The 26,022-nt window shown below is 50.5% G+C and overlaps 1 protein-coding gene across 1 annotated transcript; it reads right to left on the bottom strand.

Annotated features, from left to right (window-relative positions):
• Positions 1–24,257: 24,257 nt before the first annotated feature.
• Positions 24,258–25,066, bottom strand: LOC131592512 (basic proline-rich protein-like). Its single transcript, XM_058864078.1, has 2 exons — positions 24,667–25,066; positions 24,258–24,570 (listed from the first exon to the last, which is right to left on the bottom strand). Exons 1-2 carry the CDS (start codon positions 24,926–24,928, stop codon positions 24,338–24,340), a joined length of 495 nt encoding a protein of 164 aa, XP_058720061.1. The 5' UTR covers positions 24,929–25,066; the 3' UTR covers positions 24,258–24,337.
• Positions 25,067–26,022: the final 956 nt, after the last annotated feature.

The following is a 26,022-nucleotide window of genomic DNA, read 5'->3' on the forward strand; positions in this document are numbered from 1 at the left end:
CCGCTTATTTTAAATAAATTAAAGTTAATAGTCTTTTATAATTATAACATTTTTTATAAATTTTTCTAGGGGGATATCCTGTTATACAATGTCCCCACCAATTATCCTTACACAACTTATACTTAAAACAAATTTAAAAAAAACAACAAAAAAACCCAAATACAATTAAATTTAAAACAAAATACAACATCATTTATTAGTTTTACATTTTAACTAAACTTTCAATTTATCAAATTAAAAATTAATTTTCCCCACATCAGTGACTAAATTTTTGGTCCGGCTGGCATATGTTTAGCCTCTTTCAGCAGTCCATACAGCTGTTTTTATAATAAACAAAACAAAACAAAAAACTTTCCCATTTAGGGGTAAAAAAAAAAGAGTTTCTTTTCAAGCTTTAATAAGGACAAAATCTTCAGGTTATACATGGTAAATAAGTACATTTAGGGGACATTTTTGGGTAATTAGTTCTTGTTTTCTTAGTTAATTTATTCTTTTTATTAAACTTAAAACATATTTATTAAAAATCTATTTTTATTTTTTTTATTATTATTATTTAAAACCTAATATTGCCACCCTTTTTGCTGTTTTATCTGTCAAATTATTACCTCTGATTTTAGTGGTTACTCCCCTTTGGTGTCCTCTCACATGGACCACTGCAATTGCTATGGGTCCTCTTAAGGCCTCTAGAGTTTGCCTAATTAACTCCCCGTGCACCAATCCTTTTCCTTGAGAGTTAATAAGTCCTCTCTCTTCTCAAATTTTTCCAAATGTATGTACCACCCCAAAAGCATATTTTGAGTCTGTATATATAGCTTCCTTTTTCCCTTTTAATAGTTTTAATGCCTGTAATACTGCATATAATTCACATGCCTGTGCAGACCAGGCCTGACTTAACAGACCTGATTCAATCACTTCAAGGGTCTTTCCATTAACTAATGCATACCCTGACCTCCTTTCTCCATTTGCTACTCTAAAAGACCCATCTATAAAAATTTTCTCCCCCTCTTCCACCACACTATCTTTCAAATCTTTTTTTTTTTTAATCTTGGTTTGCTGTTCTATGCACTGAACACAATTATGAGATATGTCTTTTTCAAATTCCCCATATAAAAATTGCGCTGGATTCTGTAAAGAGGTTGTTTCTATTTCCAAGTTGGGGGACTGAATCAAAATTCCTTCATACTTTAATAACCGTACATCTGTAATCCATTTTTCAGCTTTTTGTTGTAAAATTCTCCTAACATTATGTGGAGTTAATACCTTCAATTTACTCCGAAAAGTAAGTTTGTTAGCTTCCTCTACTAACAAAGCTACAGCCACAATTGCTTGTAAGCATGAGGGCCATCCTCACCTTACGGGGTCTAGCAATTTAGAAAGGTATCCCACGCGCTTCTTTTTCCCTGCCCACTCTTGGGTCAATACTCCATAAGCAGTTCCCTCCCAAATATCCACAAACAAATAAAAATGTGTCTTGGTTCTAGAAGACAGGTGTCTGCTGGGGAGAGCAGGAGCCTCCCTTGGGATGAAAGAATGTAGACCCTCTCCCTCCGAATTATTATAATTTTGAAATCAAGGGGGCTTTCAGGCAGAGATCTGGGGATAGGAATAACAGTTCTTTACTAGTATAACCAGGTAAACAAACAAACAATAACTACAGCAATAACAAGAACACAGAACCAGGGACCCCGTGACAGCTTTCTCGGCTGAGATGGGATGAAGGAGAGGCTTGTTTCACAAACCCCTCGGGCGGGCAGTCCCGGTGCTCCTGCAGGGCTCCGAGGAAACAGTCGGCTGGGACAGCAGGGATGAGCTGAGATCCTGGGCTGGTGGATGAGGTGTATCAGCAGCTCCACGGCGATGCCTGGCACTGCCACACGTCCTGGCAGGACAGGGGGTGCAAGGCCACCAACCAAGAGGGGAGAAGGAGAAGAAGCAGCTCCACTACCCACCACACGAACGTCCTTCCCCGAAGCCGAGGAAAAGCCAGCTAAAAACTGTCCCCACCCTCCTTTTTCTGCCCCCTTCCCCCCCCCACCCTGGGCCCGGCCACTCTTTGTCCTTTGTGAGCACCCCTAAGTACCGGTAGTTAGGTTGTCCCAGCACATAATGGGTAAAAATTCCCTGGGCAGGCCAAAACACAAAAATAAAACAAAAAAAAAAGTACACCTAACCCTCAACACTATCCACCCCGAATTTTTTCCCATACCAAAATGTTACATCAAATATTAAACCTTTAAATTATACACGAACACATACTACTTTAACTATATACATATGTACATGCAGATACAGATACAAGCACAGTGTTATGGGTAGCTCACCCTAAAACCAGGTCACCTTGGGGTATGCACCGGGTCTCTCCATCTTTTTGCATCACCCACCAAGTGCAACCCGGTCCCTGAGCAAAGACAACCCCACGGATTGGATTGTCTTTGCTGGAGGCAGAATTAACCCAAACAGTTTTTCCCAGCATACCTCTCATATGTACCACTGGAACCTTATCTCCATCTGTCGTTCTAAAGGGCTCAGATTGGGCTGGGCCTGCTCGGTTAGTGGAACCTCGGGTGTTCACTAACCATGTGGCTTTTGCTAAATTAATCTCCCAGTTCTTGAAAGTTCCCCCACCCAGTGCCTTCAAGCTGGTTTTAAGCAGGCCATTGCACCGTTCAACTTTTCCAGCAGCGGGTGCATGGTAGGGGATATGGTACACCCACTCAATGCCATGTTCCCTAGCCCAGCTGTTTATAAGGCTGTTCTTGAAATGAGTCCCATTGTCTGACTCAATCCTCTCAGGGGTGCCATGCCTCCAAAGGACCTGCTTTTCAAGTCCCAGGATGGTGTTCCGGGCAGTGGCATGAGGCACAGGGTAGGTTTCCAACCATCCAGTGGTGGCTTCTACCATTGTGAGCACGCACCGCTTGCCTTGGCGTATTTGGGGCAGTGTGATGTAGTCAATCTGCCAGGCTTCCCCATACCTGTATCTGGACCACCGCCCACCGTACCAGAGGGGCTTCAACCGCTTGGCCTGCTTGATCGTGGCACAAGTCTAACAGTCATGGATAACCTGAGAAATACTGTCCATGGTTAGATCCACCCCTCGGTCTCGTGCCCACTTAGAGGTGGCATCTCTACCCTGATGACCTGAGGCGTCATGGGCCCATCGGGCTAGGAACAACTCTCCCTTGTGTTGCCAATCTAAGTCTGTCTTTGACACCTCTATCTTTGCAGCCTGATTCACCTGCTCATTGTTTTGGTGCTCTTCATTAGCCTTACTCTTGGGGACATGGGCATCTACATGACGGACCCTCACAGACAGTTTCTCTACCCTGGTGGCGATGTCTTTCCACTCATCAGCAGCCCAGATGGGCTTTCCTCTGTGTTGCCAGTTGGCCTTTTTCCACCTTTCCAGCCATCCCCACAGAGCATTGGCTACCATCCATGAATCAGTGTAGAGGTAGAGCTTTGGCCACTTCTCTCTTTCAGCAATGTCCAGGGCCAGTTGAACAGCTTTGAGTTCAGCAAATTGGCTTGATCCACCTTCTCCTCCAGTGGCCTCTGCGACCTGTCGTGTGGGGCTCCATACGGCTGCTTTCCACTTCCGGTTCATCCCTACGATGCGACAGGAACCATCAGTGAACAGAGCGTAGCGTGTTTCTTCTGCTGGCAGTTGGTTATATGGTGGAGCTTCTTCAGCCCGTGTCACTTGTTCCTGCTCCTCTTCATCAGTGAGACCAAAGTTTTCACTTTCAGGCCAGTTTGTAATTATCTCCAAAATCCCAGGGCGATTTGGGTTTCCAATACGGGCACGCTGCGTGATGAGGGCGATCCACTTGCTCCATGTAGCGTCGGTGGCGTGGTGGGTAGCAAGAACCTTTCCTTTGAACATCCACCCCAGCACTGGTAGTCGGGGTGCCAGGAGGAGTTGTGCTTCTGTGCTAATTACTTCTGAGGCGGCTTGGACTCCTTCATAGGCAGCTAAGATTTCCTTCTCTGTGGGAGTGTAATTGGCTTCGGAACCTCTGTAGCTTCGGCTCCAGAATCCCAGTGGTCGGCCTCGAGTCTCCCCAGGCACTTTCTGCCAAAGGCTCCAGGACAGACCGTGGCTCCCGGCTGCAGAGTAGAGCACGTTCTTCACGTCTGGTCCTGTTCTAACTGGGCCAAGGGCTACTGCATGAGCAATCTCCTGTTTGATCTGAGCAAAGGCTTGCTGCTGTTCAGGGCCCAGTGAAAATCATTCTTTTTTCTGGTAACCAGGTAGAGAGGGCTCACAATCTGGCTGTACTCAGGAATGTGCATCCTCCAAAAAACTATGGCACCTAGGAAAGCTTGAGTTTCCTTCTTGCTGGTGGGTGGAGACATTGCAGTAATCTTATTGACGACTTCAGTGGGAGTCTGACGCCGTCCATCTTGCCACTTTACTCCCAGGAACTGGATCTCTCGAGCAGGTCCTTTGACTTTGTTCTTCTTGATGGCAAAGCTGGCTTCTAGCAGAATCTGGATGATCTTTTCTCCTTTCTCAAATACTTCCACTGCTGTATTCCCCCACACAATGATGTCATCAATGTACTGCAGATGTTCTGGAGCCTCACCCTTTTCCAGGGCAGCCTGGATCAGTCCATGGCAAATGGTGGGGCTGTGCTTCCACCCCTGGGGCAGTCGGTTTCAGGTGTACTGCACTCCCCTCCACGTGAAGGCAAACTGAGGCCTGCATTCTGCTGACAGGGGAATGGAGAAAAATGCATTAGCAATGTCAATAGTGGCGTACCACTTTGCTGCTTTGGACTCCAGCTCGTACTGGAGCTCCAGCATGTCCGGCACGGCAGCGCTCAGCGGTGGAGTCACTTCATTCAATGCACGATAGTCCACAGTCAATCTCCATTCTCTGTCAGACTTGCGCACAGGCCAGATGGGGCTGTTGAAGGGTGAGTGGGTTTTGCTGACCACCCCTTGGCTCTCCAGTTCTCGGATCATCTTGTGGATGGGGATCACAGCATCTCGAGTTGTTCTATATTGTCGGCGGTGCACCGTCGAGGTGGCAATTGGTACTCGCTGTTCTTCCACTTTCAGGAGTCTTACTGCAGATGGGTTCTCTGATAGTCCAGGCAAGGTGTTCAATTGCTTAATGCCCTCTGCCTCCACAGCAGCTATTCCAAAAGCCCACCTGAGTCCCTTTGGGTCTTTGTAATAGCCATTTCGAAGGAAGTCCATGCCCAGAATACACGGGGCCTCTGGGCCAGTCACAATGGGATGTTTCTGCCACTCCTTCCCAGTCAGGCTCACCTCAGCTTCCAACAGAGTCAATTGCTGCGATCCCCCCATCACCCCAGCAATGGAAACAGGTTCTGCCCCCACATGTCCTGGTGGCATTAGGGTACACTGTGCACCAGTATCAACTAAAGCTTCGTATTTTTGTGGCTCTGATGTGCCAGGCCATTGGATCCACACCGTCCAAAAGACCTGGTTTTCCCGTGCCTCTTCCTGGCTAGAGGCAGGGCCCCTCTAGCACTGGTCATCCTCTCCTCCCTTGGCATACATGCTAGAGATTCCTTCAAGGGGATCTGTTGCCGCCCATATTGCTTGGTTTTATTAAGTTCAGAGGTGGTTTACCCCAGTTGCTCCCCGGTCATAAAGAATGGTTTGTCCCCAGGTGCCCATCATGGTAAACCCTTCCCATTTTTCCAGATTGTTCCCCATCCATCACCCTAATCCTGCCCCTAAGCCCTGTCAATCTATGTGAACCCCCACCTTTTGTTCCAGTTCTTTCCTTGCCTATCATCCCTTCCTCGACGCCCCATTGATTGTACAGTTGCTTTCCCTCGCCCGGGTCCTTACCATTGGTCCTGCATATTGTAATCCCCACCCTTAACCCCTCCGTTGCTGTTGTCCCATTGGTCACCATACGAGCCGCCCACGGTCCTTAAAACCTGGCGCATGGGGGTGCCCAGGGTCTCGGCTCAGACCTCTCCCCTGTGATCCCAGCTCCGCACCTGTTGGAATAAACTTGTTCCTGGGAAATCGGAGGAGTTTGAGCACTCTTTCTCCCTTCGTCACAACCCGTGTCGCCCTGTAAGCCTCAACGCCAGAGCGCAGAGGAGCTCTGGAGGTTCCAGGTTGAGCCTCGCAGTGCTAGCCTGGTTCCCCACTCCTGCCGCTGACATCGGCCACAGCTAGCCGAGGCAAAAGAGGCCGATTCGGGCAGCGACAGATGACGCTCAACGCGGGGCCTCTCGTGAGGCGTGGAGACCCCCGGAGAAGTCGGTGAATCTACGCACTTGTGTGGATTTTACAAAAGACTGTGAGCGGCAGCTACCCCGGTAGAGCAGACTCATTTTTGTCGAGTGCTGCTCCCAGGGATCGAGGTGGCAACCGTCGACGTGCCGACGATCGCCTCGGGGTTTGTGGACGTCTCCTGCAGCACCGGTCCGGAATTGGGTGAGTAGCCCCACGTGGGGGACGAGGGGGTGTGCAAGTGTGTGCAGCTCCCCCTGCTGTGTGTTGGTGTGCAGCTCCCCCTGCTGTGTGTTGAGAATCCCTCGGGGAGGGAGTGTGGGGTAGCCCGGTTCAGACCCGTACTTTGTTACGTGTGCCTTTAGCTGCAGGGGGTGGTGGGAACTGCTGTGCTGGGGTTAGAAAGATGGGCGCACGTCTGTCAGCACAGCAAAAAAGAGTTTTCTACCAAGTTGTGAGTACCCTTGAAGGAGAGAGTAGACGGTTTTCTCGTGGGAGGGTGAAACAGTTTGTGAGATGGCTGTTCCTGCATTTCCCCAACTTCACCCCAGACAGAGCAAACACCGTAGAGTTTTGGAATGAAGTCGGAATAAAGTTAACAGAGTTAGTGAATGAAGGAGATACATCGGCTGACAAATTTGTAACATTGTTTATCTTAATTCAGTCTGCCGTAATAAAAAAAAAAAAAATGCAGGAGCAAACGCCACAAACTGCCCCAGTTTCCCCAGTTTTCCCATCCCCGTGTTCCTCTCCCCCTGATCCCGAGTTGAGGGAGACCTGTGGAGCGACCTGCAGGGCAAATTGTCCTGTTCAGGGTTCCCCCAAGGGTAACAGGATCCCTGGCCCCCCACGTCTCTCCCAGAACCCCTGCCCTGGTAGCCCTGGCCAAGTTACCAGAGCACTTTTCGATTCCCCCGTCTCCCCAGTTACAAACCCTCAGCTAAACATTTCCCAGGTTGCAAGTCCCCAGTTTTCACCCTCAGATCCCCGTGCCTCAGTTTCCCCCAGTTTCCAATGTTCCCCTGTGTTCCCCTACCCCTCTCCTAACCCTCAAGAGGGCTCCCGGAGGGCACAAGATGGCGGGGACCACATGGCTGGGACCTTCCCTTGTGCCTCTTCTCCCCATAATCCCTTTCAGACCCCCATGAACAACCCTTTCCTCCCTAGCTCCACCCCTTCTCCCTACCCTAACTCCACCCAGTTCCCCTCGAAAACCTCCTCCTCCTCAGGGGCGGGCCCCTCTGAAGTCATGCACCTAAACCCCGCCTTTTCTGATTGCCGCTCCTCCCCCTTGCCCTCCTCCTCAGTCGGTCCTCCAGTCCCGCCCCCTCCGGCTCCTGGTTCCCACGCCCTTTCTTCCGGTTCCCACGGTCCCACACCCGGTTCCCATGCTTTGGGAGCTAGAGGTGGTAAGCCTGGAAGCCAGAACCCGGAACAGGTAGAAATCCCCCTTGCCGCACCGGTGACTTTTAGTGGAAGGGGGGGGCGGTCCCGGGAATGGGAAGCCCTCTCCTTCCAGACTAAGAGAGAGCTGTGCAAGGCACAGAAGGAGTTTGGGAGAGGTAGTGAATATTTTAAAGGTCTATTAAAAGCTACCTTTTCTGCGAACGAAATGGTGCCCAGTGATCTGAAGGAGTTGTTTTCCTGCCTACTCTCCACAGCTGACTTCAGGTTGTGGAAACAGGGGTGGAAGAGATCATTAGAGACCATCCTTCCAAGCCTCTTGCACAGTATTGATGGATGTATAGATGGAGTCCCTCTGACTTTAGATCACTTGTGCGGTGAGGGAAATTGGGACAAGCCAGAGGAGCAGGCCAGGGTATTACCCCGGCCTGTCCTGATTAAAGTCATGGAGGCCGCAGAAAAGGTTTTCAATACATTACCTGAGGAGGGACCCCAGATAAATTTAATGAGTATTTTCCAGCTCCCTAATGAACCTTTTAATAAGTTTATCAATAGATTGCAAGCCCAGGCAGAGAAGCAAGTAGAAGAGGCAAATCTACAAGAACAGCTTGTATTAGAAGTGGCAAAAGCCAATGCCAATGACATTTGTAAACAGATAATTTTCAGTTTGCCTCTCTACCCAACCCCGACACTAGACATCCTCATCGAAGCCTGCTCCAGGAAGGTGCCGATGATGGGGATGTCCAGAGCCATCCCACCGCAACAGTTGAGACGAGCGCCTACTGTAGCAGTGACGCAGTTTCCACCATCACCAGTGCGTCAACCACTGTGTTTCCGCTGCAGGCAACCTGGACATCTAGCTAGGGACTGCCCGGCAGGGCATCCTAGCCAAGGGAGCAGTGCGGGGGCGAGGGCAAACAATACAATAATAAAAAAAAACTAGGGGAGCTGCGCGAGCCTGCCCCGCGCGAAGCGATAAATGGGGCAGGCCTTGCGGGGGAGGGGGGCTTTTCACATCAGGCTTGGACACCCAACCGGACGCGACATCTAACCACCACCAAGGACATCCTCTTTCAAACCCAGCACTGGACAGTAGTTGCTGTGGATCCACTGGAGGGAGGCAAGAAAAACACTGGATGTGACTGTAAGTACATCGCCATCGGGGACACTAAACACACACCCCCAGAGATTGAGATCTCCCCGATCACCTTCCCAGAGGGTCCGGAAGATCTCCTCCTCTTAGCGCGCTGCATTCACCCACCATATTTTCTCCCGAAGGGGCACATCATAGCCCAATACATTCCTGTCCCGGAGGGAGTCCCAGTGGACGACCACGCACCAGGCGTCTACTGGACAGAAATAGTGGGTGAGGACAAACCCATCATCGATTGCAGCATCAAGCAGGGTGCGGAATCTGTCCATCTGAAGGGTCTGCTTGATACGGGGGCAGATGTGACGATCATCCCCCAGAGGAGATGGCCGTCACATTGGGAGCTGCAACCTGTGGCAGGGAAAATTCAGGGTATAGGGGGTACTCAATTAGCGCAAGTATCAAGGAGCGTAGTGCAAATTATGGGGCCGGATGGGCAATTGGCAAATTTACGCCCATTCATTGCGGATTTCCAGGTTCCCTTGTGGGGGAGAGACCTTATGTCACAATGGGGGGTAAAGATTGAAATCCCGAAAACCCCTCGGGATTTTTAATAGCGGCCACTGTAGAGCGCCCCTTCCAAAAACTTGATTGGACCACTGATGAAGCAATCTGGATTGATCAGTGGCCGCTTCGAAAAGACAAATTAAGGGCGCTCAACGAGCTCGTGGAGGAGCAATTATTAAAAGGTAATATTGTAGAGACTACCAGCCCTTGGAACTCCCCGGTATTTGTTATCCGGAAGCCGGGGAAAGACAAGTGGCGGCTCCTTCACGACCTTCGTGCCATCAATAAAATCATTGTTGACATGGGACCCCTCCAACCAGGGATGCCTACTCCAACTATGCTCCCCCGAAATTGGGATCTGGCCGTAATTGATATAAAAGACTGCTTCTTTCAAATTCCCTTGCACCCTGATGACGCCCCACGGTTTGCCTTCTCGGTGCCCACCCTCAACCGAGAAGCCCCAATGAGGAGATTCCACTGGCGGGTGTTGCCACAAGGCATGAAGAATTCACCCACCATCTGCCAGTGGTATGTTTCCTCATTGCTGTCTCCCGTGCGCAAAGAGATGGGGGAGGTCATCATCCATCACTATATGGATGATGTCCTAGTGTGCGCCCCCCATGACGATCTACTCACCCGATCACTTGACCGAGTGGTTAAGGCTTTAACATCTGCAGGCTTTCAACTCCAGGAGGATAAAGTTCAACGGATGCCACCCTGGAAGTATCTGGGTCTGCGGATTGCTGAGAGGACCGTTGTGCCTCAAAAATTGGCAATAAACAGCAATCCGAAAACCTTGTCAGACCTTCACTCGCTGTGTGGGACCTTAAACTGGGTCAGGCCGTGGCTGGGCCTTTCCACTGAAGACCTAGCCCCCCTCTTCACACTTTTGAAGGGGGAGAAGGAGCTGAGTTCTCCCAGGACCCTGACCCCAGAAGCGAGGAAAGCCCTGGAGAAAGTAGAAGAGGCCCTTGTTGAAAGACAGGCACATCGGTACGAACCGACCCTGCCTTTTGAGTTTATTGTGCTCGGGAGAATGCCACACCTCAGTGGGCTGATTTTTCAGTGGGACCAGGGCTCAAAGGATCCCCTCTTAATCATAGAGTGGGTTTTCTTGAGCCATCAAAGGTCCAAAAGTGTCACCCGGCCACAGGAGCTGATGGCTCAGCTCATCGGGAGAGCTCGGGCCAGGCTTCGGGAGATGGCTGGGTGCGACTTTGCATGCATTCGGGTACCAGTCAGCTTGTCTCGGGACAAAGAGTCCCCAAATAAGCTGACAAAAGAGATGTTTAATCAGTTACTTCGGGAAAATGAGACACTCCAGATTGCTTTAGATAGTTTTGAGGGCCAGGTCTCTGTTCATGCCCCTGCCCACAAATTTTTCAATTCCAAATTCGAACCAATTCCAAAAGAAGTACGGAGCAGGAAGCCCCTCAAAGCCCTGACTGTGTTCACTGACGCATCTGGGGCATCTCACAAGTCTGTGGTGACTTGGAGAAATCCTGAGACTCAGCAGTGGGAAGCAGATGTTCAATATGTGGAGGGATCTCCACAGGTTGCTGAGTTGGATGCAGTCGTCAGGGCCTTTGAGAGGTTCTCTGAACCTTTCAATTTAGTCACTGATTCGGCCTATGTTGCAGGGGTGGTTGCCAGAGCAGAACACGCTGCCCTGAAGGAGGTCTCTAACCCAAAATTGTTCGAGTTGCTTTCTAAATTAATATATACTGTTTCCCACAGGAAGCAACCATTTTTCGTGATGCATGTGAGGTCGCACACAGATCTCCCCGGCCCAGTAGCCGAGGGAAACCAGATGGCTGATTCCCTCGCTGCCCCTGTTTCCATGGCTCAGCTCCCCGATCGGTTCCAACAAGCTAAGCTGAGCCACCAAATGTTCCATCAGAATGTGCCTGGCCTGGTCCGCCAATTCCACCTGCGGCAGGATCAGGCCAGAGCCATTGTGGCCACATGCCCCCATTGCCAGACCACTGTCATGTCCTCTCTAGGGGCGGGGGTGAACCCTCGAGGCCTGGGGAGCTGTGAGGTGTGGCAGATGGATATAACTCACATTCCCGAATTTGGCGGGCTGAAGTTCGTACATGTATCCATAGACACTTTCTCAGGGGCAGTCTTTGCTTCTGCCCACACAGGAGAGAAAGCCGAGCATGTCTGCAAACACCTCTTGCAGGCTTTCTCTGTGCTGGGGGTCCCCAAAGAGCTAAAGACAGATAATGGCCCAGCATACATTTCCAGGAAACTGGAAGAATTCCTGCAGAGTTGGGGAGTGACACATAAGAGAGGCATCCCACACTCCCCCACCGGCCAAGCGATTGTAGAGCGAGCCCACCAGTCGCTCAAATGCGTCCTAAAACGTCAATGGGATTCAATGAAAGGTTGCGCCCCTCAGGATAGGCTATCAAAGGCGCTGTTTACTATCAATTTTCTGAACTGTACTGATACTAATCCCAATCCTCCAGTGGCACTGCACTTTAACTCCACCAGCAACTACGAGCTCCAACATCGCCCTCCAGTGCTGGTCCGGGACCCAGAGACCCAAAAGATCATGGGTCCATTCGATCTGGTGACCTGGGGGCGAGGTTACGCTTGCGTCTCCTCGCCCCAGGGACTAAGGTGGATCCCACAAAAGTGGGTGAAACCTTATGTCCCAAAACATCCTACCAGGCCACCAGATGAGCAAGAGGATGTCGCTGCGTCCGTGCAGGCCGCCCCAGTAACCCCCGAGGACGACGAGGAGGAGGAATGTCTCGAACCCCTTTTCTCTATTGAATTTTTGCTCTCCCTTTATGTTAACTGAAGTATTTGTTTTCCTTTAATTTTAGAGAGCCATCAGAAGGATGACCACCCCGAACGTCGCACTGGCCACCGTGCTCCTGCAGGATGGGGTGTCTCCGGATGGCTCTCTTCTGTTATAAGGACCATATTATAGATTGTTTTTGTAATTTTTTTTATTATTTTAGGTACATTCGCGGTGTTGCGGAAGTGTTTAATTCAATTTATCCTTTCTTTGTTATCCCCCCCACGGCAAGTTAACTATGTTGATGTAAACCCTCTTTCCCCTCCTCCTCCTCTTCCCTCTCCTGAATGGTTTGCTGTACCCTCTGCTCCCCTAGACCCCACGCCTTCCTCTGTTTCTTAAAAGGAAAGGGGGAGATGTTGCCGCCCATATTGCTTGGTTTTATTAAGTTCAGAGGTGGTTTACCCCAGTTGCTCCCCGGTCATAAAGAATGGTTTGTCCCCAGGTGCCCATCATGGTAAACCCTTCCCATTTTTCCAGATTGTTCCCCATCCATCACCCTAATCCTGCCCCTAAGCCCTGTCAATCTATGTGAACCCCCACCTTTTGTTCCAGTTCTTTCCTTGCCTATCATCCCTTCCTCGACGCCCTATTGATTGTACAGTTGCTTTCCCCCCCCCCGGGTCCCTACCATTGGTCCTGCATATTGTAATCCCCACCCATAACCCCTCCGTGGCTGTTGTCCCATTGGTCACCATACGAGCCGCCCACGGTCCTTAAAACCTGGCGCATGGGGGTGCCCAGGGTCTCGGCTCAGACCTCTCCCCTGTGATCCCAGCTCCGCACCTGTTGGAATAAACTTGTTCCTGGGAAATCGGAGGAGTTTGAGCACTCTTTCTCCCTTCGTCACAACCCGTGTCGCCCTGTAAGCCTCAACGCCAGAGCGCAGAGGAGCTCTGGAGGTTCCAGGTTGAGCCTCGCAGTGCTAGCCTGGTTCCCCACTCCTGCCGCTGACATCGGCCACAGCTAGCCGAGGCAAAAGAGGCCGATTCGGGCAGCGACAGGGATCATCCTCTTTTCTGTAATATCTGGCAGTTTCGTCACAGGAGGCTGGGCTACCTTCACTTTAGTGGAACCTTTCTGGTTACTGGTTCCCTGCCTGAGTTGACGCACTCGTGCTGCCAGGGCAGAAGTGGGTTTCCCATCCCACTTTCCCATGTCTTCCCCATGGTCACGTAGAAAGAACCACAGCTCAGTTCGTGAGGTGTACCCTCTCTCTCTAGCTGGGGGACATGGGGCTTGGAGTTTTGGACTTGTGACCTGCACTGGTGCCGTATGGGAACTGCTCTTCCTCATCTCTTCCCTCATTTCCCTCATCTCCTCTTTGAGTTCCTTAATCACAGCAGAAATCTTAGCCTGATGTGGGCCATGGACCATACTGTCATAATTTCTAAGCCTGGTGGCAACAGAACCCACCGTCTCTCGGCTGTTATCGGCATTAATCGTTGCAATATAGGTGGTGTAGTCACGTGGCCCTAGATTTGCCAGACTCCACAACATCTGCCCAGTGCACCTGACTTTGTCGGGGTCATTATCATGCTGTCTACCCCTTCCAAAAAGGACCTCTAATATCACCACTTCTCTCAGTTGTTGGATCCCTTCCTCAATGGTTTTCCATTCCCTTCTATGATAGTGCTCTTCCATTCTCTCTCTATGAACAAACCTTTCTCTTACACTCATCAAAAGCCGCTCCCAGAGGGAAGGGGGCCCTTGCTCCCTGACAAATACCTGATTCACACCTGAGTCCTGGGTCAAGGGTCTCACATTCCTTGCCTCACCACCATCCAGCTGCACACCTGTACCCATAAGGTCCCAGACCCGAAGTAACCAGGTGGTATAAGGCTCACGCCCCCGCCTCACAATGTCTTTTTGTAACTTACGGAGACTGTCATATGTCAGAGACTCAATGATGATTTCAACTTCTGGCTCCCCTGTGGGTTGTGAGGACCTTCCTTTCTTATCTTTATCAGCAGGGTGCTGTGATTTCATCTTAGACTTCCTCGTTTCCACAGGGGCAACAGCTGCTGGCTGTGACTGCCCTTGTGGTTCATCTGGAACCTGGACGGTTGTAACATCTGTGGGTTCCACTGCTGCACCATCAGACTCTCCCTCTTTGGGGCAGGGGGAGGGTTTCCCAGCAGCTGAGGAAATGCACTCCTTTAGCATCTGGCCCATCTCATGCATCTCCTTCACCAGAACCCCCACCCACTCTGGGTGTTTCATTTCTGAGGTGGGCTGTGGGGCAGGGGCAGGCTCTGGAGCAGCACTCCCTGTCTCTGGGGCAGGGGCAGGCTCTGGAGCAGCACTCCCTGTCTCTGGGGCAGGGGCAGGCTCTGGAGCAGCACTCCCTGTCTCTGAGGCAGGGGCAGGCTCTGGGGCAGCACCCCCTCGCTCTGGGGCTGTGCCAGGCTCTGGAGCAGCACCCCCTGTCTCTGGGGCTGTGCCAGGTTCTGGAGCAGCACCTCCGGTCTCTTTCCCTTTGTCTCTGAAGGCTAAGTAGAACAGGCCTATCAGCAACACCAGCCACTGTATGACGTCATTAGCATTCAGAGAAGATTTTAACCCTTTTAAAACTGGCGGGGTAGGCCCAAGGAACTGGGTGAAAGGTTGGGAGAAAATTTCCCCAGCTGTCTTTTTCTCCCAGTAGGTACCATTATTAAAGTAACCTGAAAACCATCCAGTTAGTGTGTGACAGCTCTGAATCCATGAGCCCGCCGTCCAGAGGACATTAAACATCCATGAATTCCTCACCTTATCAACCCACAAAACAAGCTGGATAGTAGCCACAGTAGCGTTAGTTATAGGACCCATATTTAGGTAAGATGCAGCAAATGGGAGAAATATAGCTGTGACTACATGGCCCACAAACCTGGGTAAGCTAAACAACATGGTTCTACCTAACAAGGTTTCTAAATCCAGCACACAAAAGTTAGGTTATTTAAGAACTGTTAATCCTTTTTTACCCTTTTTCTCTCAGTGCTCCACAATGGGCGGCCAAAATCTGTCTTGGTTCTAGAAGACAGGTGTCTGCTAGGGAGAGCAGGAGCCTCCCTTGGGATGAAAGAATGTAGACCCCCTCCCTCCGAATTATTATAATTTTGAAATCAAGGGGGCTTTCAGGCAGAGATCTGGGGATAGGAATAACAGTTCTTTACTAGTATAACCAGGTAAACAAACAAACAATAACTACAGCAATAACAAGAACACAGAACCAGGGACCCCGTGACAGCTTTCTCGGCTGAGACGGGATGAAGGAGAGGCTTGTTTCACAAACCCCTCGGGCGGGCAGTCCCGGTGCTCCTGCAGGGCTCCGAGGAAACAGTCGGCTGGAAACAGCAGGGACGAGCTGAGATCCTGAGCTGGTGGCTGAGGTGGATCAGCAGCTCCGCGGCGGTGGCTGCCACACGTCCCGGCAGGACAGGGGGTGCGAGGCCACCAACAAAGAGGGGAGAAGGAGAAGAAGCAGCAGCTCCGTCTGGGTGATGGCGAAATTCCCTTCTCTCCACCGCAGCAGCTCCGCGACCCAGCACACGAACGTCCTTCCCCGAAGCCGAGGAAAAGCCAGCTAAAAACTGTCCCCACCCTCCTTTTTCTGCCCCCTTCCCCCCCCCACCCTGGGCCCGGCCACTCTTTGTCCTTTGTGAGCACCCCTAAGTACCGGTAGTTAGGTTGTCCCAGCACATAATGGGTAAAAATTCCCTGGGCAGGCCAAAACACAAAAATAAAACAAAAAAAAAAAGAACACCTAACCCTCAACAGTACACTACTCACATCAGCTGAAAGTTCACTTAACATTGTTGATGTTAAGTTCAATTCTTTCCTGGTCCAAAAAGCGAGCCTTTTTAGAGTTGACAAGTTTTTAGCAGCAGCTGCTCCTGGAGTAAAAAAGGAGGCTACCCATATTATACCACGACCCCAAAAGTCTGAGTCTCTAACATCATCACATTGTAATTCATTCAGGCTTCGCTTTGACCGTTTGATGTTTTTTATTTTACCAGCGGTATTTAACAACAGATGTAAGTTTGGATGGAACAAAGTAAGTTTCCCAAGGCAACAGGGTCCTCCATGTGGGCTAGCAGGAATTCCATTCCATGCTCTATCTCCACAGATTAAGAATACTGAAGTAGGTAATTGCTTTGGTGATTGTCTTGTGAGTTCTCACCATGAATAAAAGGCTTTACTTTTGGCATTAGTGATCAGATCAACTATAACGTTAACTGTAGCTCAGTGTTGCATCACTCTGTTGGAGTGGCTTTTTGTCGGGGGTTCAAACATCATCCATCCACCTGAGGTATTGGTGGAGCTTAACAAGTCAAATTCTTCTGGGGGCCCTATGGTAACATTGAGAACTTGGATAATTTTTGCTTGCCAGCAGGCTTCAAGTTGTCTTGACATGAAGCCAACAGTGCGATTGCACTCTCATAACATTGCCAATTGATTGAGTTGAATGTCATTGCTAACTAAACTTTTAAATGTTTGAGGATCCCATTCAGGGACTCCTATGAGACAGGTGCGAAAAGGATCTCCAGGTGTGGCTAGGTTTAGACACATTGATTTTTGACCTGTTAAGTGTTGCAGTCAGCAACCTTAGGATCTCGTCCAGGGAAGCAGCAGGATTCTGGGGACCAGCATGAAACACCAACGAGACGGGCTCCCGGTTCACGAAACCATTTATTCAGCATGAGAACAAACTCGGGTCCAGAACAGAGAGCCCCAAACAGAGGCACAGCAGGGGTTTTTGAGGGACAGAACCCCCGAGCGTCTCCACCCTTGAGGGTGGAGTTCAGGGTCAGGGACCAGTAGAAGCACACCAAGGGAGAAACCCCCCAGGGACTCACACTCAATCAGAGCACCTGGGCCGCACTTCACAAGGGGTTTGGGGTGGGACAATGTAACTCTTTGTCTCCCCTGAGGCCCCTGCCACATCTGCTCCTTTTTTATTTTTTTTTTTTTCAAATTTTAATTAGGAGCTTAAAATGTTTCCAAACATACACCTTAAAATCTTACCTCCTCCACAGAGCACCCACTTTGCTTTGTGGGACACCAAAAACTCAGTAACAAAACACATTAAACAAACAGAAAAAACAAAATTAAAAACAAACACTTAAATCTCGGACCACGGCGGGCAAATTAAAGTGATCGTACTAAATACAAACATAATGGTTTTTTAGTTCAGTCTCTTCCAGTTTAGGATTCTTTTTTAGGAAGGGTGCAGCTCTTAGATCTCCTCTCACGAGGGGCAGAATTCTTCGATCTCCAGCTTCGGCTCCGGCTCCCACGTGGGCGTCGCCCTTTAGATGATCTCGGTGTAACACTGGCTTTGGGACATCAGGTTACAGTTTCGATATCCCCGGAGGAGGTGTTGCCCATGATGGAAAAGGCAGAGCCCCCAGGGGTGGAGCAGATGAACAAAGGGATGGGGCCAAAGCAGGAGTTACTGGGAGGTTTGGGAAGGGAAGGTTTGGGACCGGAAAAGAAGGAGCAAGGCGGGAAAACAAGGGATCCCAGACCGCGTGGTTGGCGCCATCTTGGGATGGGGGGGGAGGCCGGGACGGACTTCCCTGGACAGGGAACAGGTAGTACGGAAAGACAGGGGGTGAAGGAGGACACGGAACGGTGGGCAGACAGCAGCAGACCCGCATCACTTTGGATGTTCTCCGTCCCTTGCCTACCTTCAGGAAAACTGGGGATGGGATGGCAGAGACACTGGGGTGACGGGGAGACGGCAGCAACCCCGAGCCATCTTGGCTTTTTTCACCCTTTGTCCTGCCCTTAGGAACAGAGGAAAGGGGAAGGTACAGGGAGATATACACCGAAAAAGAAAAAAAAAAAAAAAGGAACTTCACAGAAGACAAAAACAGTCCAGCGGAAGAGCCATACCGTACAGAATCGTCCATAATGTTAATATAATCGTCCATAATGTTGATATCGTCCATAATACGTCTCGTTGGGTGATGTTAGGTGCTTGTCCCAGCATCTGGTCTCGGCTCCCCCACCTCCGTAAGCCCTTTTCTTCCCCATGCCTCCGAGGCACTCTCAACCCAGCTTCCCTGCCAGGTACTCTCGAGTCCTCCTTTCCAAGGCGGGGGTCTCGCCGGCTCTCAAGCCATCAGCTGGGGACTTATGAGGTGTCCATGGAGCTGGGTCCTGCTGCTCTCCTGGTGCTTCGCTGGATGCCACGCATTATCTCACCATTTGTTGCAGTCAGCAACCTTAGGATCTCGTCCAGGGAAGCAGCAGGATTCTGGGGACCAGCATGAAACACCAACGAGACGGGCTCCCGGTTCACGAAACCATTTATTCAGCATGAGAACAAACTCAGGTCCAGAACAGAGAGCCCCAAACAGAGGCACAGCAGGGGTTTTTGAGGGACAGAACCCCCGAGCGTCTCCACCCTTGAGGGTGGAGTTCAGGGTCAGGGACCAGTAGAAGCACACCAAAGGAGAAACCCCCCAGGGACTCACACTCAGAGCACCTGGGCAGCCCTTCACAAGGGGTTTGGGGTGGGACAATGTAACTCTTTGTCTCCCCTGAGGCCGCTGCCACAGTTAAATGTGCCAGAGTGACCCATATGTTTTGTCGCTTTTAGATGTTAGTTAGCAGACAGTTGGTAGGAACTATACACAGTACAATTACTATAAGCAGTTTGTTCCATGCAAATGACACCATGCTTTCAGAATCACGGCTGGGTTTTAAGGTTAAATGAACTTTCAGATATGCTCACTTTAACTCTTGAAGAGTGAATACTTATACTTTATACTAATATCTTTTCTAAACTTATCAATAAAGTACAAATAACAACTATAACACAAGTTAAACTCTTTAAATATTCTCTAACTACTTTTAACACACGTGCTGTGGTATTCATGCAATCTAAGCATGAAAGCAATTTGCTTAAAGGGTAAGAACACAGCTACAATTTGCTTTTATATACAGTTAGATGGAGTCCCTATAGTCTTTTGATCTTCTACAAAATTCTTCTTACAAACAATGATTTAACGTGATTCAGTCTTGGAACATCTGCTGCTCATTCCTACTGGGTCTTCTACCAAATTTCCCAGTTCTTTCTTAAAACCTCGCACTTCAGAAGCTGTCAAGGGGACATTCACGAAGCCGACTCCCCTAGCTACTCCTCCCATAGCAACTTCCCTAAGGGGAAAGAGCTTTTCTACCTTTGAGATTTTAGATCGGGTATTGCAATATGGCCCCTCTGCCGGATTTATACTAGAGGGAGAACTTGAAGACGAGGTGGATAAACTTAGTCCCATATTAGGAGGAGGTAGTGGGAGAGTAGCAGGAGCAGGAGAGGAAGATGAACCCATAGCTGGAGACACAGGGAAGGGAATTGAGGAAGTTGGTAGAGGGGTTGGAGAGGGCTGAAGGTGTGACAGGTAGGGGCTTTGGATTTTGGGCACAGATGTTTACACTTGAGGCAGGAGATGGTGAAGGGATAACCAGGGCTGGTGGAAGGTTTGAGCTTACAGTATTAGGTGGAGGTGGTAGTGGGGTCACCTCTGCTGGAAAAATAGAAGTTGCAGTTTTCAGAGTGTGGGAATGGGGTTTCAGTGGAAGGAGAAGCTGGGGAAAGACTCGAGGTGTTTATTTGGGTAATTGGGGAGGGGTTTGATGGTAGAATTGCAGGGGTGTCTAGGAAAAAGATTTGGGGCATTGCTGGGTATACAGGGGGAGGAGGAAGATAGTCTATGGGATCCCATTTGCTCTGAACTTCTTTCTCTGACTCTTTTCCTTCTTTATCCCCTCTTTCTTGTTCTTGCTTAAGTTTACAGATCTTAACAGTCTCTTCTTTAGTGAGATCTCTTTCCCAACAGGCCGCATAGGATATTTGTTCTAAATTAGGGGTACCTTGATCCCTTAAATAGCGGTTAAGTTGGGAACAAACCCAGGGATCATTGGACCCATACCACAGCCACTCTGCTTGCAATTCTAGACTGGGCCAAACCTCTATGCAGTAATGAATCATTTTAACTTTATCAAGGCCCTTTGTGGTATTATATGTCTCCCATTTGTCTAACAATTACCCCAGTTGACTGTCGAGAGGGATATTCTTTTGTGTTTTACTCTTTTTCTGGGGTTTTACTTCCTTACTTGTACACTTCCCCATCCTTGTGCCTCTATCCCAATGAAAGAATTAAAGAGAGGCAAATTAATCTCTAATCAACACAAATTCGGATCTTACTCTAACAGGGTTCTAGAGCCTCGATGATCTTGAGGCCTAGCCTCTCAATCCAGCTGCCTATTGTCGCCCTGAAAACTCAGCTTCTGAGCTTGCTAACATAGTTTTCGAAGGACATTCCCAGAAGAGTAACTGTAAACATAGATATGTGTACATTCTTTCTGTTACATGTCTTGTGATGGGCATCTCTCATGACCAGTGCAGTAAGAAAGTGTTATCCTGACCATCCAATTCCTAGCCGTGGTCAGAAGCCTATAAATCCTGGGAGGAAAAATAAACTCTACTCTTCTTTTCACCACACCTCGAGCTGTGTCCGTGTGATCTATTGTTGCCGCTGAAGATGAATAGATCACAAGGACACAGGTTGAGGTGTGGTGAAGGAAAGAGAAAGTTTATTTTTCCTCCCAGGATTTATAGGCTCCTGACCACAGCCAGGGATTGGATGGTCAGGATAACACTTTCTCACTGCACTGGCCATGAGAGATGTCCATCACAAGACGTGGAACAGAACGAATGTACACATATCTATGTTTACAGTTACTGTCCTGGGAAAGTCCTTAGAAAACCATGTCAGCAAGCTCAGAAGCTGAGTTTTCAGGGCGACATCTCACCCTTTTTGGTTCAATAAAAAGAAAAGAAAAAAGAAAAATGAACAAAGAAACTATCAACATTATAAACAATCAAAATAATAAATAATAGAAAAATACAATACTCCATACAATCAGAAGGCTGTAATTTCAGGGTGATATCTCACCCTTTCGTTATTACAAAAAAAAAACTTTTTTTTTTTTTTAAAAAACAGAAAAACAACAAAACTCAAAAAAAATTAAATTAAACAAATGTCCAACATCAACACCTGCTTGTGGATGGCTCTCAACTTGGTCACAGAGGCAGAATCCATGGCCAAACTGAAAGGTGCCTGGGAAAATGTATGAAATGCTGTGACAGCAGTCTGTAATTCCATCAATTGGGCTGATCCAGCCTCATGACTCTAAAAAAAACCAAAAACCTAAAAAGCAAAATAGCGACATCAATGGAAAGATTAATGTAATAAACTTGAGGAGCAGAAACTGCTCGCAGAACCTCCTCCAGCATCTACTGTGCCTGTGGGGTCAGTGTCAGAGGTGAATTTAAAATCAGAGTCCCCCTTTAATAGACCAAACAAGGGAGACAGTTCTGTCGTGGTCAGTCCCATATAGGGACACAACCATGTAAAAGTCCATTAATATTTGGACATCATTCATGCAGTGTCTGCACTGAATGCAAAAAAAATAACTGCACCTCCAAATGTGGGACTGTTTGTCCCAAAATTATTTTTGACCCTCAAATAATTTCAGGAAGGTTGTAGAGACGAGCAGCAGGAAACTGCTTGCAAACTCCAGAGAGGGCTAGAGCCCCATATCATCGGCAAATGCCAGCAAATTTTCACAAGCCTTGTGAAATGGCAAAACCTCCATTGACATCTCTGTGTGGGCTCAGCATTAATGATAGCTGGCACCAGAAATGCAAATTTCGGTCTGTCATCGGGATGCAAAGGAATTGCAAAGAACAATCCTTCAGATACACAATGAGGACTAGCCAATCAACAGGAAACATGGCAGGTGAAGGTATGCTAGCCTGCAACATCCCCATGCTTTCCATCATAGCAGTAACTTTCTGGAGGTGTTGTAGCAACCTCCATTTCCCAGACTACTTGACATAGAAAACAGGAATGTCCCAGGGACTGGTTGAAGCTCCAGATCACTGTGATCCAACTGTTCTTGCATCAGGTCACGGAGGGTGACTAGTCTATCATGAGAGAGGAACAACAGAATCTGCTGAACAAAGAGTCAGTCTCAAGTTCTTCTTTGTGTTCAATGTCAGCATCAGGTCCAAGGGTCCATCAGCAAACCAGACAATCGTGATGTCCATGCCAGCGTCAAGAAGCCCACGGACGCTAATCTCTGACAGCATCTCACCAAGGATGGACAGGGTGCAGACCCGCTCAGGATGATCCCTGGCTGTCAGAACAGCAGTCCAGTGACCCAGGGAAGTCCAGGGAACCTGAAGCCACCATCTCCCTGCAGCTGATTCTCAGCTCTGCGAACATAAAACTCAAAAGGCACAAGGTGAGCAAATCCAGGTCCCGCAGGGATAGGAACAGGAGGCAGGAGTGTGGAACCCATGGCAGAAATGCACCCCAGGAAATTTGAATCAACGTCCCCTAGGTGAACAATGGTGCCTTGAGCAGTGGTGTTCAACCATGCCACAAGAAGAGCACTCACGGCCTCACCCACTGGACCAAAGCATTTGGAAGCACATGGAATGCCTGATATGCTTAGCTGCACAGTCATTTTACAGGAGGACAAGGTCCACAGGCCAGCCGAAAAGGCTCCAGCAGCCTGGGACCCCTGGCCCGTCAAGGCCACCGGCTTCTCCCCCGCGGCACCACCGGAGCCAGTGGTAAACAGCTCAGGACCTTGGTCTGCCACAGCCACAGGAGGCGACGGGGGAGTCCTGGCTCCAGCCGCAGGCTCGGGTGATGCCCAGGAACCTGAGGCGGGGGGGTTTGGAGGCAGTTCAGCAGAGCCCGCTCCCTGCGCGGGGGGGAACCGGGGCGCCGGTAAAGGCACAGCCGGGGAAGCCGCGGCACCGTCCCGCTCCGCTGCCAGGGGACAACCCGGGCTCGCAGGACGGGAATCCGGCAGCACGGGGCCGGCAGAACCCGGCCCGGCGTCCGCAGCACCCGCAGCACCGCTGCCCACGCCCCACGAATCCGGCACGGGGCCCGGGCCCGGCCCGTCCCCCACCACGGGGCAGGGCACGGCCCAGCCGCAGCACGGACATGGGACGGACCCTGAGGCATCCCCCAGGGCCGGCGCCGCCCCCCGTTCAGGCACCCCCCCCTCGGTCTGTGCCGGGAGGGCACGCGGAGGCGGCGACCCCGCCCCGGGCTTCCACTGCTGGGGCGCGGGCCGAGGCGGCGTTACACCCCCCGGTTCCGCCGCGCCCCCGGCGGCCCCCGAGCAGGGATCCAAGCCCGCCCCGGGCCTACACCGCCGGGGCACGGGCCGAGGCGGGGTCACGCCCACCGGTCCCGCGGCGGCCCCGTTCAACCCGCCGGGGACCTCAGTGATCCCGGGGGAGCCGACCTCGGGACCCGACCTCAGAAAGCCGCACCTTCGCCAGATCCCAAGCAGCCGGAGCACCCGGGGCTCATAACCGACCAGCAGAGCCTCGATCAGGGAATCGCCTACAGCGCCCCAAGCCGACTGAGAAAAAATCGCTTCAACCACAGGGAAAAACCCCTCAGTTTTCCCATACTCACACAATTGCTGAAAGTCAGCATACGAAACATCAATTCTTCTCTGATCATGCACTGCACGCCATATCTCCAAAACCAGGCCCTCCGTAAGAGGAAGCCCAAAACCATCCATAGCCACAGGCTAGACAGTACCCTGTAACACACGTGCAAGACACGTAGGGGTTCACCAGATGTTGCCGCTGAAGATGAATAGATCACACGGACACAGGTCGAGGTGTGGTGAAGGAAAGAGAAAGTTTATTTTTCCTCCCAGGATTTATAGGCTTCTTACCACGGCCAGGGATTGGATGGTCAGGATAACACTTTCTCACTGCACTGGCCATGAGAGATGTCCATCACAAGACGTGGAACAGAACGAATGTACACATATCTATGTTTACAGTTACTGTCCTGGGAAAGTCCTTAGAAAACCATGTCAGCAAGCTCAGAAGCTGAGTTTTCAGGGCGACAATCTATTCATCTTCAGCGGTAACATCTGATGAACTCCGACGTGTGTTGCAGGGTGCTGTCTGGACTGTGGCTATGGATGGTTTTGGGCTTTCTCTTACGGAGGGCCTGGTTCTGGAAATATGGTGTGCGGTGTCTGATCAGAGGTGGATTGATGTTTCATATGCTGACTTTCAGCGATGGTGTGAGTATGGGAGAACTGAAGGGTTTTTTCCCTGTGGTTGAAGCGATTTTTTCGCAGTCAGCTTGGGACGCTTTAGGCGATTCCCTGATCAAGGCTCTGCTGGTCGGTTATGAGCCCCGGGTGCTCCGGTTGCTGGGGATCTGGCGAAGGTGCGGTGGTATTCTGAGGTCGGGTCCCGAGGTCGGCTCCCCCGGGATCGCTGGGGCCCCTGGCGGGTTGAACGGGGCCGCCGCGGGACCGGTGGGCGTGATTCCGCCTCGGCCCGCGCCCCGGCGGTGTAAGCCTGAGCCTTGCCAAAGGGCCGTCGGGGGCGCCACAGACCCGGGGGGTGTAGCCCAGCCTCGGCCCGCGCCCCGGCGGTGTAGGCCCGGGATGGGATTGGATCCCTGCCGGCAGGCTGTCCAGGGTGCCGCGGACCCGGGGGGTGTAGCCCCACCTCGGCTGGCGCCCCGGCGGTGGAAGCCCGGGGCGGGGTCGCCGCCTCCGCGTGCCCTCCCGGCACAGACCGATGGGGGGGTGCTTGAACGGGGGGCGGCGCCGGCCCTGGGGGATGCCTCAGGGTCTGTCCCATGTCCGTGCTGCGGCTGAGCCTTGCCCTGCCCCGCGGTGGGGGACGGGCCGGGCCCGGGCCCCATGCCGGAATCGTGGGGCGTGGGGGTGGGTGCTGCGGACGCCGGGCCGGGTTCTGCTGACCCCATGCTGCCGGTTTTCCCCCCTGCGAGCCCGGATTTTCCCCTGGCAGCAGAGCAGGACAATGCCGCGGCTCTGCGGGCTGTGCCTTTACCGGCGCCCCGGCCCCCCCCGCGCAGGGAGCGGGCTCTGCCGAGCTGCCTCCAACCCCCCCCGCCTCGGGTTCCCGGGCAGCGCCGGAGCCTGCGGCTGGAGGCGGCCCTCCCCCGTCGCCTCCTGTGACTGCGGCAGACCAAGGTCCTGCACTGTTTACCACTGGTTCGGGTGGTGCTGCCGCGGGACAGAAGCTGGTGGCCTTGATGGGCCAGGGGTCCCAGGCTGCTGGAGCCTCTTTGGCTGGCCTGTGGACCTTGTCCTCTTGTCAAATGACCGTGCAGTTGAGCATATCAGGCATTCCATGTGCTTCCAAATGCTTTGGTCCAGTGGGTGAGGGCATGAGTACTCTTCTTGTGGTGTGGTTGAATGCCATTTCACCTTATTAATACGACAGCTGGATCAATTTTGAAGTGGGCTTGGAGAATCATTTCCGGAGGTGATTATACAATCCTTCACTGATTTTTTTTGTTTCTGTTTTTTTGCTAACTATGGGATGCTGGTGCAGTGTTTTAGTAATTAATAGTAGTTTTATATTATTTATGTTATTAATAATGTTTATTATTTAATTGATTTTTAACTGGTATAGGTTCTTATTAATTGTGTATATGGCTTTGTGTTATTGTTGATGTTTATAACAGAAGTACATCTCATTTTGATTTTTTTTTAAGAAACGGGGGAGATAGATGCCCTAAAAGCATTTAATTAGTGTAATTCATTAACTTCAAAGGGAGAAGTGTCTGTGTTTTGTTGGCAGGTTCAAAAAGGTCACCTGTCCATCTGACCAGACTGTGTGCCTCTGAACACACGAGATCCAGTGAAGAGAGAAGTCACCACACAGCCTTGGTACTCTAGACATGGATCAGAAGTGGACCTGTCAGGACACAGTTGTGTCTGAACACCATACAGACAGTTTACCAACAGAAATTTTATGTTGTTATTATGATGTTGTGTATCTACCAATTTTTCAGTTATTCTTCTGTTTTAAGATTTAGAAGGATCTGAAGAA

The sequence above is a fragment of the Poecile atricapillus genome, chromosome W, assembly GCF_030490865.1.
Source record: "Poecile atricapillus isolate bPoeAtr1 chromosome W, bPoeAtr1.hap1, whole genome shotgun sequence".
NCBI lineage: Eukaryota > Metazoa > Chordata > Aves > Passeriformes > Paridae > Poecile > Poecile atricapillus.

Bases quoted from the DNA above. Each gene is read 5' to 3' on its own strand.
- LOC131592512 (XM_058864078.1), bottom strand. From the start codon at position 24,928: ATGGGGTCAGCAGAACCCGGCCCGGCGTCCGCAGCACCCACCCCCACG. The intron at 24,571-24,666 runs GTGGGGCTACAC...GCGCGGGCCGAG, and splicing joins CCGCCGGGGCGCCAGCCGAG to GCTGGGCTACACCCCCCGGG.